The 17,354-nt window shown below is 38.5% G+C and overlaps 1 protein-coding gene and 1 long non-coding RNA gene across 2 annotated transcripts; both read right to left on the minus strand.

Moving 5' to 3' along the window:
• Positions 1–123: 123 nt before the first annotated feature.
• LOC132037595 (heavy metal-associated isoprenylated plant protein 16-like) lies at positions 124–1,300 on the minus strand. Its single transcript, XM_059428133.1, has 3 exons — positions 1,130–1,300; positions 956–1,040; positions 124–742 (listed from the first exon to the last, which is right to left on the minus strand). The coding sequence occupies exons 1-3, from the start codon at positions 1,133–1,135 to the stop codon at positions 441–443; spliced, it is 393 nt and encodes a 130-aa protein (XP_059284116.1). The 5' UTR covers positions 1,136–1,300; the 3' UTR covers positions 124–440.
• A 3,127-nt stretch (positions 1,301–4,427) lies between these two features.
• On the minus strand, positions 4,428–5,510 carry LOC132036929 (uncharacterized). Its single transcript, XR_009409711.1, has 3 exons — positions 5,352–5,510; positions 5,178–5,262; positions 4,428–4,955 (listed from the first exon to the last, which is right to left on the minus strand). It is a non-coding gene; the product is annotated as an uncharacterized LOC132036929 (long non-coding RNA).
• Positions 5,511–17,354: the final 11,844 nt, after the last annotated feature.

Consider the following 17,354-nt stretch of genomic DNA (forward strand, 5'->3'; position numbering starts at 1 on the left):
AATCTTATTGAGCCGTCCCTGATGCAGTCCAACCTAATATGCAAAGAACTTAAAAAGAAGTCGTATTAAGTTGGACTATTAACTAGAAAATAAGTAAAATGAAGTGTCAAAATACACCAAGTAAAACAGAGAAATTAGATGCTCCTTAAATTGTTCCATAAAGGTACACAAGCATAATATATTGTCCGTATCAATCACATGAAAATACTAGATTTAAATAGCAAGTCATTACAAATTGTCCAGAATTCCCACAATTTCTCATTTCACTAGTTCCCAAGTAATTATTCTCCGGACCAGCAAAGTATCCCGTAATGTACATAGGATAAAAACAATCCAAACGAGCTAAGTTACATAGAAACAGATGACTTCAAACCATGGAAATGTAAAAGCTCAGATGAGTATTAAACACTATGTATTCAGTAGGTAATCTAAGTTGGCATTCACATAATGGAACAGTTGGATTGATCATATGAATCTGTAACTTGGTAAACAGGGCATTGAGGATAGGTATAGTAATACAAGGCAGGTTGCGGCTGTGTCACAACAGCTGCAACTTCGGGCTTTTTATCTGAACCAGCTTTTTCGTCTTTCTTCTTATCGCCGCCAGCAGGCCCAACGCTCACCAGTTCCGCCTGACCCAAAGTCTTCCTGAGCACACTCGTCAGTTTTACGGAATCAATCTGTTCACCCACAACTTCTAATTGGTTCTTTGCGTCCCCCGTCATAGCTGCTGATTCCACACCTAAGCAAAAGAAACAACAATAATTAATCCTAATCAGTTTCACGAGATTTTTATTGCGCAAAAATTGGTTCTTATTATAGTGTGAAAGCTTTCCGCTTTAGACTAAGTCAGCTCACAATCATATTATAATTTCGTTTTTTCTTTTCAACTATCAATATGATATTTTGATTTGAAAATAATAAAATCAAGAAGTGAAAGGAGAGAATTAAGTACCTGGCTGAGAAACAGCTACTTTGAAGGCCTTGGTCCGACATTTCTGATCATTCCCACTCAAAGATAATCTGATAACCACCTTTTGCTGCCCAAAATTATGAACATATGTAAATAATATAGTTGAATCACATATTAGTATATGTTAAAAGAATTTAAACGAATTAGTTTGCATACCTTCATTTTGTTTGGTTTGATGAAAACTAAACTTGCTTTGCAATAAAATTCAGTAGGCAGAGAGAGTGAGAGAGAGAGAGAGAGAGAGAGAGGAGGAGTTTGTAATGTTTGAAATGCTAGGAAATTGCAGTGGAGAAAGACACATACATTCTTGACTATTTATGGGCATCTACGCGAGTCCCAAAGTAGTTAGATAAAAGGTGCAAACAGACAAACAGTCAATTTTTTTATTTTTTTATTTTTTCATATGACGCGTATTGAAGAAGAACGATTTGTTAGGCAGTCGCCAACCTCTGTACGTCACCCCCCAGCCTCTGTACGTCACGAAGATGACTTAATTATCATTGTATGATCCACGTACTTCATTCATTTCAATTTATGTAAACCTATTTAACTGAACATGAAATTTAAAAAAAAAACTTGTGATGTAAAATGTAGCACATGTATGTGTGGGTATAAATTATTATATAAAGATAAATTATTTTTAAATATGAATTTTTTTTCTATCAATTAAAAAAGAAATAGATTCACGTAAATTAAAACGAAGGAAGTATAAGATTTTTTCTAAATTTTGTCGGGTCCGGAAAAGTCAATAAGTCAATTTGCCTTTTTAGTAAAGGAGACGTGGAAAAGTAGGAGACGCAAAATCAAAACAAACGTGAGTCTTTCTAAGGGTCCAAATTGATGTAACTCGTTAAATTACACTAGAATCTTCCTAATTCCTTTTTTATAATACTCCCTCCGTCACAAAAAATTATGTTAATTTGACTTGGCACAAAATTTAAAAATTAAAGGAATACTTTTAAAATGTATGATTCAAAATAAGTCCTAGATATTTATTTGGCTGTAAATCATCACATAAAGTTAAATTGTTTCTAAATATAGAAATGTGTTAATCTTTTTGGGACAGATTAAAAAAAAAAAAAAAGGAAGATAATCTTTTTGGGATGGATGAAATAGTTACTTTTTGGATCAATTTATATACACATACTATTTTATTGAACACGTGTTGTCTTTGAAACTACAATTAGGCCTCATTTGTTTTCATTAAGATTAAGACGTCTGAATCTGAATGCACATCTGAATGATTAAGATGTTGTCTCTAAATTCGAACACCGAATGATTAAGATCAAGTTTATTTTTCAACATCCGAATGTGCATAATGTATTCATTTAAACATAATAAATATACAATTCAAATAAAAAATAACTAAATATCAGAAAATAAATATAATAAAATAAAATATTATTTGATAAAAAATGAAACACTTATGTTCACTAGTAATGGTGTAGATGATTTGTAGTCATGGTGGGTGGTGAGTGGAGGTGGAGGGGTGGGTGGGTGGTGGGTGTTGGGGTGAGGGGTGGGAGATAGTAGGGGTGGTGTGGAGTGGGGTTGGTGGTGGGAGGTGGAGGTAGTAGGGAGTGAGAGTGGGGGTGGGTGGTTGGGAGGGCGGGTGGGTGGTGTGGGGTGGGATTGGGGGTGGTGGGGAGTGGGGGGTTGGAGTGGAGGGTGGGTGGTTGGGTGGGGTTGAGGGGTTGGGGGGTGGGTTGGAGTGGAGGGTGGGTGGGGGATGGGGTTGGGGGTGGAGCTTGTGCTAAAAAAAAAATTCATACAAAAATACCTCTTAATGATGTTAAGACTTGGTTTAAGATCTTAATGATTAAGACCTATTCAGACCCAATAAGTGCTTAAGTCTTAATGCAAACAAATGAACTTAATAGCTTAAGGTCTGAATCATTCAGACCTCCAATAAGTGCAAACAAATGAGGCCTTAATTTCTTATATGAGTAACAAATTGTGACTGCTCGGTGAAAAAAAAAATAATCTTTAGACCTAACTCAACTTCAAAGTTAGCTCATAAGATTATAATTGCTCAAAACTATACAAGAAGACAAATTGCCATATACACCACTGATGTGACATGTGATATACTAACATGCATGCACCCCCTCACACACGAGTCCGCGACTTTTGTAGTACAAGAAAAAAAGTTTAAACCAAAATAACATTTAAAAAAAAAAAAAAAAGGTTTCACGCACGAATTTTGTGCGTGAAAGGACAAAATTGTGAAAAGCTTTCTTTGTCCCTTTCACGCACAAAATTCGCATACGAAAAGGGGCAACATGTTCTGCCCCTTCTCCTTCCCCAACACGGTCCCCCCATTTCATTAAAAAAAAAAAAATCAAAACGCCATTAAAGGCGATTCTGTGGTCCCCCAAGCATAGAAAACGTCGTTTTCGTGTTTTTCAACCTGAAAGTCAATATTCTCGTATATTGTGTCATGTAGAACAAATTTCTAAGGTTGGATTTCGAATAGAAATGCGTGAAACTCGCTTCAAAAACTCAAAAAAAAAAAGCTTCAATCTAGGTATTTTACTACGAATTTTCTATTACATTGTTAAATATATTATTACCCTAAGCATGATTATTGTGTAATTGTTGCGGATTTTGAAAAAAATAAACTTTTACGCATTTTTTTTTGTGTTATTGAGGGCTGTTTGGACTGCCCCGTTTTTTAATTTTTTTTTATTTATTTGTTGTTAGTTAGTTAATTGTTAGATTAGCGACTTAAGTATTTGTTAATTGTTAGATTAGCTATTTCAATTGTTAGACTAGCTAATTATTTATTTAGTTTTTGTTAAGCCAATTGTTTATTTGTTAATTATTTGATTAGTTAGTTAATTGTTTATTTATTAATTATATTTTAATAATTTATTAATTGTTGGATTAGTTAGTTAATCTTTTATTTATTAATTGTTTATGCTAATTGTTTGCTAGCTAATTGTTAATTATTTGACTTATTAATGATTAATCTTTATATTTTACTTGTTAATTCATTTATTTGCTAATTAGTTTAGGATTGAAAACCCGTAGTTTAGGATTGAAAACCCTTAATATAATTTTCGATAAAAGATTACACAACTAATACTACTTGTTAATGATTGATTTAAAATGCGTAAAACAGATAGATCACCACAATCCTTAATATAATTTTTGATAAAATATTACATAACTAATATTATTTGTTAATGATTGAAAACCCTTATTTTAGGATTGAAAACCCTTAGTTTAGGATTGATAACCAATGGTGTAGGATTGAAAACCCGTAGTTTAGGATTGAAAACTCTTGATATAATTTTCGATAAAAGATTATATAACTAATACTACTTGTTAATGATTGATTTAAAATGCGTAAAACAGATGGATCACCACAATCCTTAATATAATTTTCGATAAAAGATTACATAACTAATACTACTTGTTAATGATTGATTTAAAATGCATAAAACAGATGGATCACCACAATCCTTAATATAATTTTCGATCAAAGATTACATAACAAATACTAATTGTTAATGATTGATTTAAAATGCATAAAACAGATGGATCACCACAATCCTTAATATAATTTTCGATAAAAGATAACATAACTAATACTACTTGTTAATGATTGATTTAAAATGCATAAAACAGATGGATCACCACCCTCTTGATCCGGGGCCCTTCGACCGAGAGGTACTATATCTTCAGCGGGAGCATAGGTCGCAAAGATATTAGGACATCCGACCTACAGGCTGAGGCTCAGGTCTGAACCCGGTTGGGAGACTCAGCATGGGAGATCTTAGCTGCTCGCCCCCCATATCCTTGCGTCCTGAATATACTACGTCGGGGCGGTATCTACCGGTGCATCGATGTTGGTCGGGTACAGCACGATAGGTCGCTAGTGACGGCCTTGATTGAGAGATGGCGATCGGAGATGCACACATTTCTTCTCCGCACCGATGAGGCTACCATTACCCTGTCATAGCTGCTAATTCCACACCTAAGCAAAAGAAACAACAATAATTAATCATAATCAGTTTCACAAGATTTTTATTGCGCAAAAATAACCCAAAGATATTCTTATTATAGTGTGAAAGTTTTCCGCTTTAGACTAAGTCAGCTCACAATCATATTATAATTTCATTTTTTCTTTTCAACTATCAATATGATATTTTGATTTGAAAATAATAAAATCAAGAAGTGAAAGGAGAGAATTAAGTACCTGGCTGAGAAACAGCTACTTTGAAGGCCTTGGTCCGACATTTCTGATCATTCCCACTCAAAGATAGTCTGATAACCACCTTTTGCTGCCCAAAATTATGAATATATGAAAATAATATAGTTGAATCACATATTAGCATATACTAAAAGAATTTAAACAAATTAATTTGCATACCTTCATTTTGTTTGGTTTGATGAAAACTAAACTTGCTTAGCAATACAATTCAGTAGGCAGAGAGAGTGAGAGAGAGGAGGAGTTTGTAATGTTTGGAAATGCTAGGAAATTGCAGTGGAGAAAGACTTGTACATTCTTGACTATTCATAGGCATCTACTCGACTGCTAATTTTTTTTTTTTTTTTTTCATATAACGCGCATTGAAGAGGAATGATTTATTAGTCATCCACCAACCTCTATACGTCATGAATAGGGGTGTACATGGACCGGGTTGGTTCGACTTTTTTAAACACCAAACCAAATCAATTGCATCAGATTTTTAAATTTATACACCAAACCAAACCAATAAAATTCGGATTTTTCAACCTCAGGTTATTTGGTTTTCTCGGTTTTTTCGATTTTTTTTTCCGGAATAGTCTTGATACAAAATATATAACTTTTACTTCAAATATTTCTTTAGTCCTAGTAAGATACAACTATATAATTAAGGTGTTTCTTAAGAAAATAACACAAAATGTGAGAAGAGTGATGACATTGTATTAAAATATTCGACAAAAGCTAATAAAGTCGGTTAAAATAAATATTGCTAATTAACAAGCCATAAAAAAAATGACCATAATCTAAAAACACTAATAAAGAAAATGACCATAATCTAAAAACACTAAGTCATGCTAAAATAAGTATGGCTAATAAGTATTAATTACATGACAAAGGGAAAAAAAAAACTTAAGTTATGTTTTTTCACTCTCTAAATAAATTATACAAAACTAAAGAATAGATATCCAACATTATTGTCATTCCTACTGGTAAATTGAATTTCTTTTGTTAGCACTAGTGTTGAGTTGGTTTTGGTTTGGACTTTATTTGAGCTTCTAACATCCATAGATATAAAAACTTATTGACATTCAAAATTCTAAGTTCGTTTGAATAATATGATAATAAATAAAAAACTACGAAAAAATTAAAGAAATATTTATAAATTACATTAGAAATAAATATTTTTATGTATAAAATATTTTAAAAATTGAAGACATGTAATGTCGAGTTGGTTTGGTTCAGTTTGACTTTTTTTTAGTTAAAACTAAACCAAACCAATTATGATCGGGTTTTTTTCTCGATTTGACTCGGTTTATCGGTTTGGTGCGGTTTGTCGATTTACTTTGTACATCCCTAGTCAAGAAGATGACTCAATTATCATGGTATGATCCATATACATCATCCATTTCAATTTACCCAAACTTATTTGACTGAATACAGAATTTAAGATAAAAAAGAAAAAAAAATAAACTTATGGTATAAAATATGGCACATATATTTTGTGTGGCTATAAATTATTACATAAAGATAAATTGTTTCGAAATATAAAAAATTGCATTCTTTTTTATACCACCTAAAAAAATAGTTTCACATAAATTGAAACGGAGGATGTGTAAGATTTTTTCTAAATTTTGTGGGGTCCTGAAAAGTCAATAAGTCAATTTGCCATTTTCGTAAAGGACATAAAATATTAACAAGTCATCTTCCAAGCAATCCTCAGGAAATTGGAAGAGCCGTTCATATTGCAATGTGGAAAAGTAGGAGACGCAAAATCAGAACAAACTTCTTCTAAGGGTCCAAAATGATGTAACTCGCTAAATTACACTAGAATCTTCCTAATTTCTTTTTTATAAATAATGGTTACTTTTTGGATCGATTTATATACACATACCATTTTATTGAACACATGTTGTCTTCGAAACTACAGTTAAGCTCTTATATGAGTAACAAATTGTGACTAATTCGTGAAAAGAAATGATCTTTGGACCTAATTCAACTGTAAAAAATTATCTCATACGGTTATGATTGCCCAATATTATATAAATAGACAAATTGCCACATCCACCACCGATGTGAGATACTAACATATGCACTCCTTCCCCACACTCAGGCTTGACAACAAGAGCGTGGATACCATAATATGTGCGCCCAACGTCAATAAGTAAGGAGCTTGAATTTAACTAATCCCAAAACCCAACTCACGTCGTGACAATTGCACAAGATCATATAAGAATACAAATTGCCACATCCACCATCTATGTGGATACTAACAGTATTTGTATTGACATGTTTTTTTTTTCAAATCAAATTTTACTTTCATCTTTAAGAATTAAGATATCGACGTTTTATCAAAAATGAGGACGGCGATCGTTCATTTTCTTTTTCATAGTTCAGACTAACATCAGATACTTTCTTCTACTTACATGGACTCTTGCTAAATTATTCTACAATTATTGATAAAATTATCCCGTCACGATCGATCGAGCTCCAATAATAATATTGGCAACAAAAAGGCTCTAAGCAATAATTACTTGCTTCTGTTTCATAAAAGTGGGTCTCACTTTAAGTTTTTAAATAGCTAAGGAGTTTCTTAGAACTTTGAGTGGACTTACCAAAAATGAAAAAGCTTGTGTGCTAATTTAGCCAAAATTAAAACATTTATGTAGAAAAGGAGAAGCGTAAAACAATCTTTTTCTTTAAAAAGTCAGAAAAGACAAGGAACTTTCTGGAATTATTTCAGAAACGTGTCCGGACGGAAAAATATTGTTACTTTGCTTAGTTATTTACTCACCCGTCTCAAATTATTTATCTTTTTATTTTTAATTTTACACGTCCTTTAAGAAATATTAATCAAAAGGAAAGATTTCACTAACTTTACTCTTATTTATGTATAAGTTATAATCTCCCATTAAATCTATAACTTATTTATGTATCATCTCAATTAATGATAAAATTCTACTAAGGGTATAATAATTAATTGTGTCTTAAACTTTAAAAATGACAAATAATTTGATATAATTATTTTTAGTAAACACGATAAATAATTTGAGATGGAGGGAGTAAGTAACAAATGAGTCAACTAGATGACTAGAGGACTGATTTAGTCTAGTTAAATATAAAATTTGAAATTATTAAGATTTCTTAAGAGGATGGTGGCATCATTAATGACCAAAACACGGCCAAAGGATGATTGAACGTATCGTGGCAAATTTCATGTCAATGATGCAACAAGCAACCAGGGGTTACTTCATTATTATAAGTTTAAACTATGGAATAATTTGGTTGGTAGTCATTAGCAATGGGAGTAAGTATGTAACTATATATGATCAATATTTGTCCACGCTTATCATAGAATAAAGAACTATATATATCTATCTAGTTTATCCAATGGGCAAGGTCATTAGTTATCCTTACAAGTTTTAAGTTCTCTTTTCTCAGTTCCTTTATCTCCCTCTTTCAATTTTATGAATTGTATTCCCAGCTTTAAATCTTCCCCAAAATCTGACCCACCTACCACAAGTTTTAGTCATTTGAATGTGACATATTGATAAATCTAGAAATAATATACTAGAAAAGACCCTTAAGGAATCTTTCTTTATCTTATTTAACGTTATTAAAGTATGACTTGAAGCTTGATTATGCTCACGTTATAATTAAGGACCCAATATCACTGAATTTTAATTTGTTACGTCTCAAAACTTGTCACGACCCAATTCGCGAGTCGTGGTGGCACCTACACTATCCCTTCGAGTAGGCGAACCACATTACTAATAACAAGTCCAATAAGCGAAAAATTAAATAAGAATAAGGTATTAAGTCTTAAATACTTATCATAACTAGAATAGTCACGATAACCCCAAAATCTGGTCAAAGGGTACAAGAGCGCTAACATAGTATGGAATAAAAGTCTGAAAATACCCGAAGGCTACATACTGTCTGTCGAATACGAAAAACGAAATTAAATAAGAGGAGGTCCTTCGGGGGGCCACGGATGACCAAGTAGCTCACCCCGAATGATCGAAAGATGTCACCTCGCGTATCGGCCACGGGGTGTAGAACCGGAACCTGGATCGTACTCGCACTCAACAAAAGTGCGACAAAGAAAAATATCAGTACAACACTAGTACCGGTAAGCATCATAGGCGGACAATGATTAGGTAACGCATGAAGAAGTTGAAACCAACAAGTAGTACATAGAGCAATCAGGTATGGTCACGTATCTTATACAAGTAAAGTGTAAAGGAATCGTGAAATCAACCCAGACAGATATAATTCACCAAATGATCAGTCAAATATATGAGTGGATAAATGCAATGCAATGCAATGCAATAGTCACCTCTCTCACTCCACTCTCGTACACACATGCTAAGGGCGGTGCCTCAAAGCCATGACCCATGGGGGACCCGCGAAGTCCATGTACCACTCGTGCTCTCCGGCAGAAACCTCGGAGGCTATTAATCACTCTCAATCTCCGGCAATGACCTCGGAGTCTCTCTGTCACTCTCCATCTCCGGCAAAGACCTCGGAGTCTCTCAATCACTCGCCTCACCAATCATCACAACAATAATATGGAAAGTATGCCATGCATGATATCAGTCTTAACAATATCACCAATATAAATCAACAAATACAAGTCATATTATTGTCCGCTGTCCAATTACCAATATTACCATTCCTTTTCATGTGATGAGTGAACTAGTATGTGACGGAGATACAAACAAGTGATAATCACGGAAATAACACATTTGGCGACAAGCCCACATAACCGACAAAACCAACCTAATTGGAATTCACCTCCACTTCATGCCCGAAGGCCTATCATGCTATCCCCGCCACTTTCTACAACTACATACGATTCTCTAATCAGAGTCTAACTAAAGTAGACCGTAACCTACCTCAATGCCGAGCGGATGCCACGAACAATCAAACTAATGCCTTCCCTTTGCGTAGAGCCTCTGAACGATCGAAATCTATAAAAATATGCGATCTACGTTAGAATACGAATCTAAGGACACCCATATTGCTATATTTATATTCGAAACCCAAAACATACCCCAAAAAGTGGCCTTGGGCCCACAAGCGCAAGATTGAAATTTTATTGAAAAATAATTTCACCCCTTATCTAAGGATCATATATTTTTAAAATTGGTCAATTTCATCCATAAATGAACCCTCAAATCATTAATTCTCCTTTCTTAGGACTAGGACTCGAAACCTTTAATTTACCCCAATATTCAATTTCTACACCCATTATATATAAAAAGAACATATGAAACTGAAACTAAGTTACCAAACCAGTAAATTCAACCCCGAATTAAAAATATGCAGAACATTAACCTATGCCCTATTCATCCATTCTATACTATCTCTCAATGATTAGCTCATAATCAATATGTTACTCAATTTGAAAACTCACAAAATTAGTCCCAATTGTCTCTGCCTCTAACTTGTCCGTTCCCATTTAATTTTGTTGACTAAATTGCCACTTTCTTGTAATAGTATACGTAACTATTAAAAGTCTTTGTACTTTGTTGACTAAATTGTCACTTTCTTGTAATAGTATACGTAATAGTATAAATCATTGTACTTTGTTGGCTAAACTATTTAAAATCCTTTTTGTACTTTCACATGAGATAATAATCGGATGAGTTGATAGTATCATCTAATAATTGATAGCCATTCTTGTGCGGTCAATGTGACAGATATAATTTTAGTCAAAGAAACACAACTTCATACCTCGATGTCCCTAAAATTTACTTTCAAGAGAAGAAATTTTCTTTCGGTTGTTTGCCTCCGTGTAGTGTCAAAGTGTTCCCCTTTCCTTTCTTTTCTTTTTCTTGCTAAAAGTTAAGCGTATTATTTGATAGTTGATACCCTATGCCACTATGCTATATGGGTAATGAGTAATGGGCTAAGCCCAATAACTTATTCTAATAGTTTTTACAATTTAATTATTCACTTAACCATTTATACAAAATAAAGTCATTCGGTCAAATACTTTATTTACCAACTTGTATCTTATATGAACAAAACTCATATTCCTATAAATAAATTATCCACATATATTAAATAAATATGTTTCAAAAAGTACCACAATTAAATCACCGTGCCATCAATTCCCGCAAGTCAAGAATACCCCTTAAAACTACGAAAAGGGTATTTTAGCAAAAACGGGTTCAAAAGTGCTAAACGACCAAACGGGTCGTTACATTAGATACCAATCAAATAATCGCTCGTCCTCGAGCGACAAGGGTAAAGGTGGAGAAAAGGAGGTACCTGGATTGTCAAACAATCGAGGATATCTACCCGCATGTCCGCCTCGCCTCCCAAGTGGCCTCTCAACCGGACGGTGCTTCCACCGCACCTTGATCAAGCAATATCCTTGGACCTCAACTTTCTCACTTGCCTATCTAAGATTGCCACCGCTCTTCCTCGAAGGATAGATTCGATCTAGTAGTACCGAATCCCACTGAATGATATAAGACCCATCTGAATGGTACTTCTTCAGCATGGAAACATGGAATACCGGATGAACACCTGCCAAACCTGGTGGCAAAGCTAACTCATATGCCACCTCGCCAACACGACGAAGAATCTCAAAAGGGCCAATAAACCTGGGGCTCAACTTGCCCTTCTTCCCAAATCGCATCACACCCTTCATGGGTGAAACCTTCAATAGGACCTGCTCACCAACCATGAACTCCATATCACGAACCTTTCGGTCCGCATACTCCTTCTGCCTACTCTGAGCTGCGAGAAGCTTTTCCTGAATAAGCTTCACCTTATCCAAAGACTCCCTCAGCAAATCTGTACCCCAAGGTCGAACCTCAAAAGCATCAAACCACCCAATAGGAGAACGACACCTCCTACCATATAAAGCCTCGAATGGCGCCATATCAATACTGGAATGGTAGCTATTGTTGTACGCGAACTCTGCCAAGGGTAAGAATTTGTCCCAATGACCACCAAAATCAATAACACAAGCCCTCAACATATCCTCAAGCACCTGAATAGTCCTTTCGGACTGACCATCTGTCTGCGGGTGGAATGCGGTGCTAAGATCTAACTGAGTTCCCCGAATTCCTTTCCGCAAAGTCCTCCGGTAAATGGGAAGTAACTGAGTGCCTCTGTCGGAAATGATGGAAATAGGAACCCCGTGCAATCGCACTATCTCTCGAATGTAAATCCTGGCCAACTTCTCTGCATTATAAGTAATCTGAACCGGAATGAAGTGTGCGGATTTAGTCAACCTATCCACAATAACCCAAATCGAATCAAACTTGCCCAAAGTCTTCTAAGACCAACCACGAAATCCATAGCAATCCTCTCCCACTTCCACTCGGAATGGGCATCTTCTGAAGCACACCACCTGGTCTCTGGTGTTCATACTTAACCTGCTGGCAATTCGAACACTGGGCAACAAACTCCACAATGTCTCTCTTCATCCTACCCCACCAGTAGTGTTGTCTCAAATCACGATACATCTTTGTCGCACCCGGATGAATGGAATACCTGGAACTATGAGCTTCTTTCAAGATCAACGGAATCAAATCACCAACTCTAGGAACGCAAATGCGCCCCTTAATCCTCAAAACACCCTCATCATCAAGAATAGCCTCCTTGGCTTCTCCACTTAGAACCTTATCGCGAATCTTGCACAATTTCTCATCCTCAAACTGCTGGGCCCTAATCTGCTCCAAAAGAGACGACCTCGCCTCCACACAAGCTAGAACCTTACTAGGTTCTGAAATATCAAGTCTCACCATACTATTAGCCAAACACTGAACCTCCATAGCTAAAGGACGCTCTCCCACAATCAAACGCGCCAAGCTACCCATACTCACTGCCTTTCGGCTCAACGCATCGCCTACCACATTAGCCTTTCCCGGATGATAAAGAATGGTGATATCATAATCCTTAAGCAACTCTATCCATCTACGTTGCCTCGAATTTAGATCCCGCCGATTAAACACATGCCGAAGACTACGTGATCCGTGAACACTCACAATGGACTCCATACAAGTAATGCCTCCAAATCTTCAAAGCGAAGACTACTGCAGCCAACTCTAAGTCATGAGTGGGGTAGTTTTCTCGTGAACCTTCAACTGTCTCGAAGCGTACGCGATCACCCTACCCTCTTGCATTAGCACACAACCCAAGCCAATTCGAGAAGCATCACAATAAACAGTAAAGTCCTTTCCCTCCATAGGTAAAGCCAAAATCGGGGCTGAAGTCAATAAAGCCTTGAGCTTTTGAAAGCTCTCTTCACACTCATCGGACCACTGGAAAGGCACATTCTTCTGAGTCAACCTAGTCAAATAGGAAGCGATAGATGAAAACCCCTTCACAAATCGGCGATAATAACTCGCAAGGCCCACGAAGTTCCGAATCTCGCCACCGAAGTAGGCCTGGCCCAATCTCTAACCGCCTCGATCTTCTTGGGATCAACCATAATCCCATCCTTGGACACAACATGTCCCAAAAATGCTACGGAACTGAGCCAGAACTCACACTTGGAAAACTTGGCATACAATTTCTTCTCCTTCAACAAGCCAAGCACGATCCTCAGGTACTTCTCGTGATCTTCCTTACTCCGAGAGTACACCAAGATGTCATCAATAAACACGATCACGAATGAATCCAAGTAAGGCTTGAATATCCCATTCATCAAATTCATGAATGTCGGGGGCATTAGTAAGCCCGAAAGACATCACCAAGAACTCATAATGACCATAACGGGTCCTAAAAGCGGTCTTCGAATATCCTCCGCTCGAATCTTCAATTGATGATAGCCTGACCTCAAATCAATCTTAGAAAAGATCGATGCACCCTGAAGCTGGTCAAATAAGTCATCAATGCGGGGTATTGGATACTTATTTCTGATTGTAACCTTTTTCAATTGCCGATAATCGATACAGATCCGTACGGTACCATCCTTCTTCTTCACGAACGAACATGGAGCACCCCAGGGAGAAACACTGGGTCTAATAAATCCTTTGCTCAACAAGTCTTGCAACTGCTCCTTTAACTCTCTCAACTCTGCCGGAGCCATCCGATAGGGTGGAATAGAAATAGGTCGGGTGCCTGGCTCCAAGTCAATGCAAAAGTCAATATCCCGATCAGGCGGCATACCAGGCAGATCTGGGGAAAACCTCTGAGAACTCACAAACAACTGGCACCGACTCCAGGGAAGGAGTATCCGCACTAGTATCCCGAATATGAGCCAAATATGCTAAACATCCCTTATCCACTAGCTTCCTTGCCCGAAGAAATGATATGATCTTCTTAGGTGCTGGACTAGAGTACCCTTCCACTCTAACCGCGGAATACCCGGTATGCCAACGTGACCGTCTTGGCGTGACGTCTAAAATAGCATGATAGGGAGATAACCGGTCCATACCCAAAATAATATCAAAGTCCACCATATCCAAAATAACCAAGTCTACCCAAGTATCATACCCATAAACGTGACCACACAAGACCTATAGACCCGATCTACTATCACGTAATCTCCGACAGAGTAGAGACGCGAATAGGTACATCAAGCATATCACAAAGCATATCCAGACCCGAGAAATAAGTGGACACATAAGAGAAAGTAGAACCCGGATCAAATAAGACAGAAGCTGATCGGTGACAAACCGAAATAATACCTGTGATAACCGCATCAGAGGCCTCGGCCTCTGGTCTACCCGGAAAAGCATAGAAATGGGCACGTCCACCCTCGGACTGTGTGCCTCCACGACCACCACGGACTGCCTGAGATCCTCCTCTCACTGACTGAGCGCTGCCCCTACCAGACCGACGACCACCCTCTCGCTAGGGGCGATGGCCACCCCTACCTGACTGCGAACCCCCTCTACTAGAATATCCTCCTCCTCTAGCTGGCAGTGCTGGAGGCCTAGATGTCTGAACTCTGGAACCCTGCCTGGATTTAGGACAATCTCTCGCGTAATGCCCTATCTCACCACACTCAAAACATGCTCCTCTGGCCATAGGCTGCTGAACTGTCATAGAAGAACCAGAATACCCTCCGCGGTCTGAAGGTCGAGTAAGAACCTCGGGAAGTCTCGCTCGAACCGTGCCCGCTATAACCCGAAGAACCACCTTCGCTAAAGCTCGTAGTGATGACCGGATGGGGCGGTTGTAGGGATGATGACGAACCCCGTCATGGTGTCCCCCACCTCTAATAGACCTCTGAAACTGTCAAATCTACGTGCTTTCTTGTCGCCACTCCCACTATGTGCCCTACCCATCTCTGACTCAACCCTCCTGGCATGCTCTACCACTGACTGAAATGAGGCCCCGTGCTTCCAACCGTAAGGTCACCACCGAAGCGGAAGGTCCAAACCCTTCACAAATCTCCTCACTCTCTCGGCCTGCGCGGGAAGTAATGCCGTCGCATAACGGACAAAGCGAGAAATGCGTCTCATACTCCGCAACCGACCTACCCCGTTGCTCCAATGTCGAAAACTCATCCTTCCCCGTTGTCTCTCGCAGTACGAGGGACATACTTCTCCGGAACACACAGTAGAACCGGGTCCGGTCAAAGGTAGCGACCCAACCGGCCGACACTCCATGTACGATCTCCACCACCGCTGGGCATCCCCAACTAACGGAAAGAAACATAATCGACCCCGCGAGACTCCACTACGCCAACTTATGAAGCATCTCATGTGCGCCTAACAATAAACTCATACGCATCCTCTCCGGAGTACCATAGAACCAAGGAGGAGACATTTTGGTAAATCCCTCGAATAATTTTCGCTCCTCACTGGTCAACACTGGCCCATCCATAGGCCTTATAGCAAAATCAGGCGCTGGAGTAGCATCAATACGGGGAGCCACTGCTGCTGCCGGCAATACCCTCGATGTCCGAAATCCTGGAGCAACCGTAGTATCGGGAGTATGACCTCCCACTCTAGTCTGCGAGCCATCTGGAGCAACTGGAATCATGCCCGCCTGAGCTAAACTGTCAAAGTACCCCAACACTCGAAACACAGCCTCCTGAAAATCAGGAAGTGTAGGCCGACCCCAGGCCGTGCCTCGGCCAGCCCTAATCTCCTCCTTCCGAATGTCGTCAAGCTCGGAGTCAACTCCCCGTCGGGTCCCGAGCAGTGCCGGTGCTTGGTTCCTATCTCGATTAGGCCGCACGGCCTCGCGCCCTCGCCACGTCCCTCGCCACGTCCCCTGCCCCGCCCACGGACAGCTGCTCGGGCAACGGGTATGGATGCGGGTGCGGGTGCGGGTGCAGGTGCAGGCTCCTGGCCTCCAGTGGCGGTCGATCGCGTCCTCACCATCTGTGAGAGAACATAGAAATGAGGTTAAGATACCAATCTGAACAATCTCGCACAAATAGAATGACCCAGATACCAATCGGATTGAACTAGCACGAAAAGAGAAAAAGAAGTGGAATGTTTCCTAAATGTCCTATAGCCTCTCGAGGATGGGTACGGACGTCTACGTACCAATCCGCAAGACTCTACTAGACATTGCTCTTGTACTCATTAGACCAATTAACCTAGAAGCTCTGATACCAACTTGTCACGACCCAATTCGCGAGTCGTGGTGGCACCTACACTATCCCTCCGAGTAGGCGAACCACATTACTAATAACAAGTTAAATAAGCGAAAAATTAAATAAGAATAAGTTATCAAGTCTTAAATACTTATCATAACTAGAATTGCCACGACAACCCCAAAATCCGGTCAAAGTTGGTATCAGAGCGCTAACACAGTATGGAATAAAAGTCTGAAAATACCCGAAGGCTACATACTTTGTCCGTCGAATACGAAAACAAAATTAAATAAGAGGAGTCCTTCGGGGGCCACGGATGACCAAGTAGCTCACCCCGAATGACCGAAAAATGTCACCCTCGCGTATCGGCCACGGGGTGTGTAGAACCGGAGCCTCGGATCGTACTCGCACTCAACAAAAGTGCGGCAAGAGTAATATCAAGACAACACTAGTACCGGTAAGCATCATAGGCGACAATGATTAGATAACGCATGACGAAGTTGAAACTAACAAGTAGCACATAGAGCAAACGGTATGGTCACATATAATATACAAGTAAAGTGTAAAGGAATCATGAAATCAACCAAAACGAATATAATTCACCAAATGATCGATCAAATATATGAGTGATAAATGCAATGCAATGCAATGCAATAGTCACCTCTCTC

The sequence above is a fragment of the Lycium ferocissimum genome, chromosome 11 (genome assembly GCF_029784015.1).
Source record: "Lycium ferocissimum isolate CSIRO_LF1 chromosome 11, AGI_CSIRO_Lferr_CH_V1, whole genome shotgun sequence".
NCBI classification, from domain to species: Eukaryota; Viridiplantae; Streptophyta; class Magnoliopsida; order Solanales; family Solanaceae; genus Lycium; species Lycium ferocissimum.

What these genes read in the sequence shown, in the direction of transcription:
- LOC132037595 (XM_059428133.1), bottom strand. An exon ending in AGTAGCTGTTTCTCAGCCAG is followed by an intron (nt 743 to 955) that starts GTACTTAATTCT and finishes TCTTTTGCTTAG; the next exon opens with GTGTGGAATCAGCAGCTATG.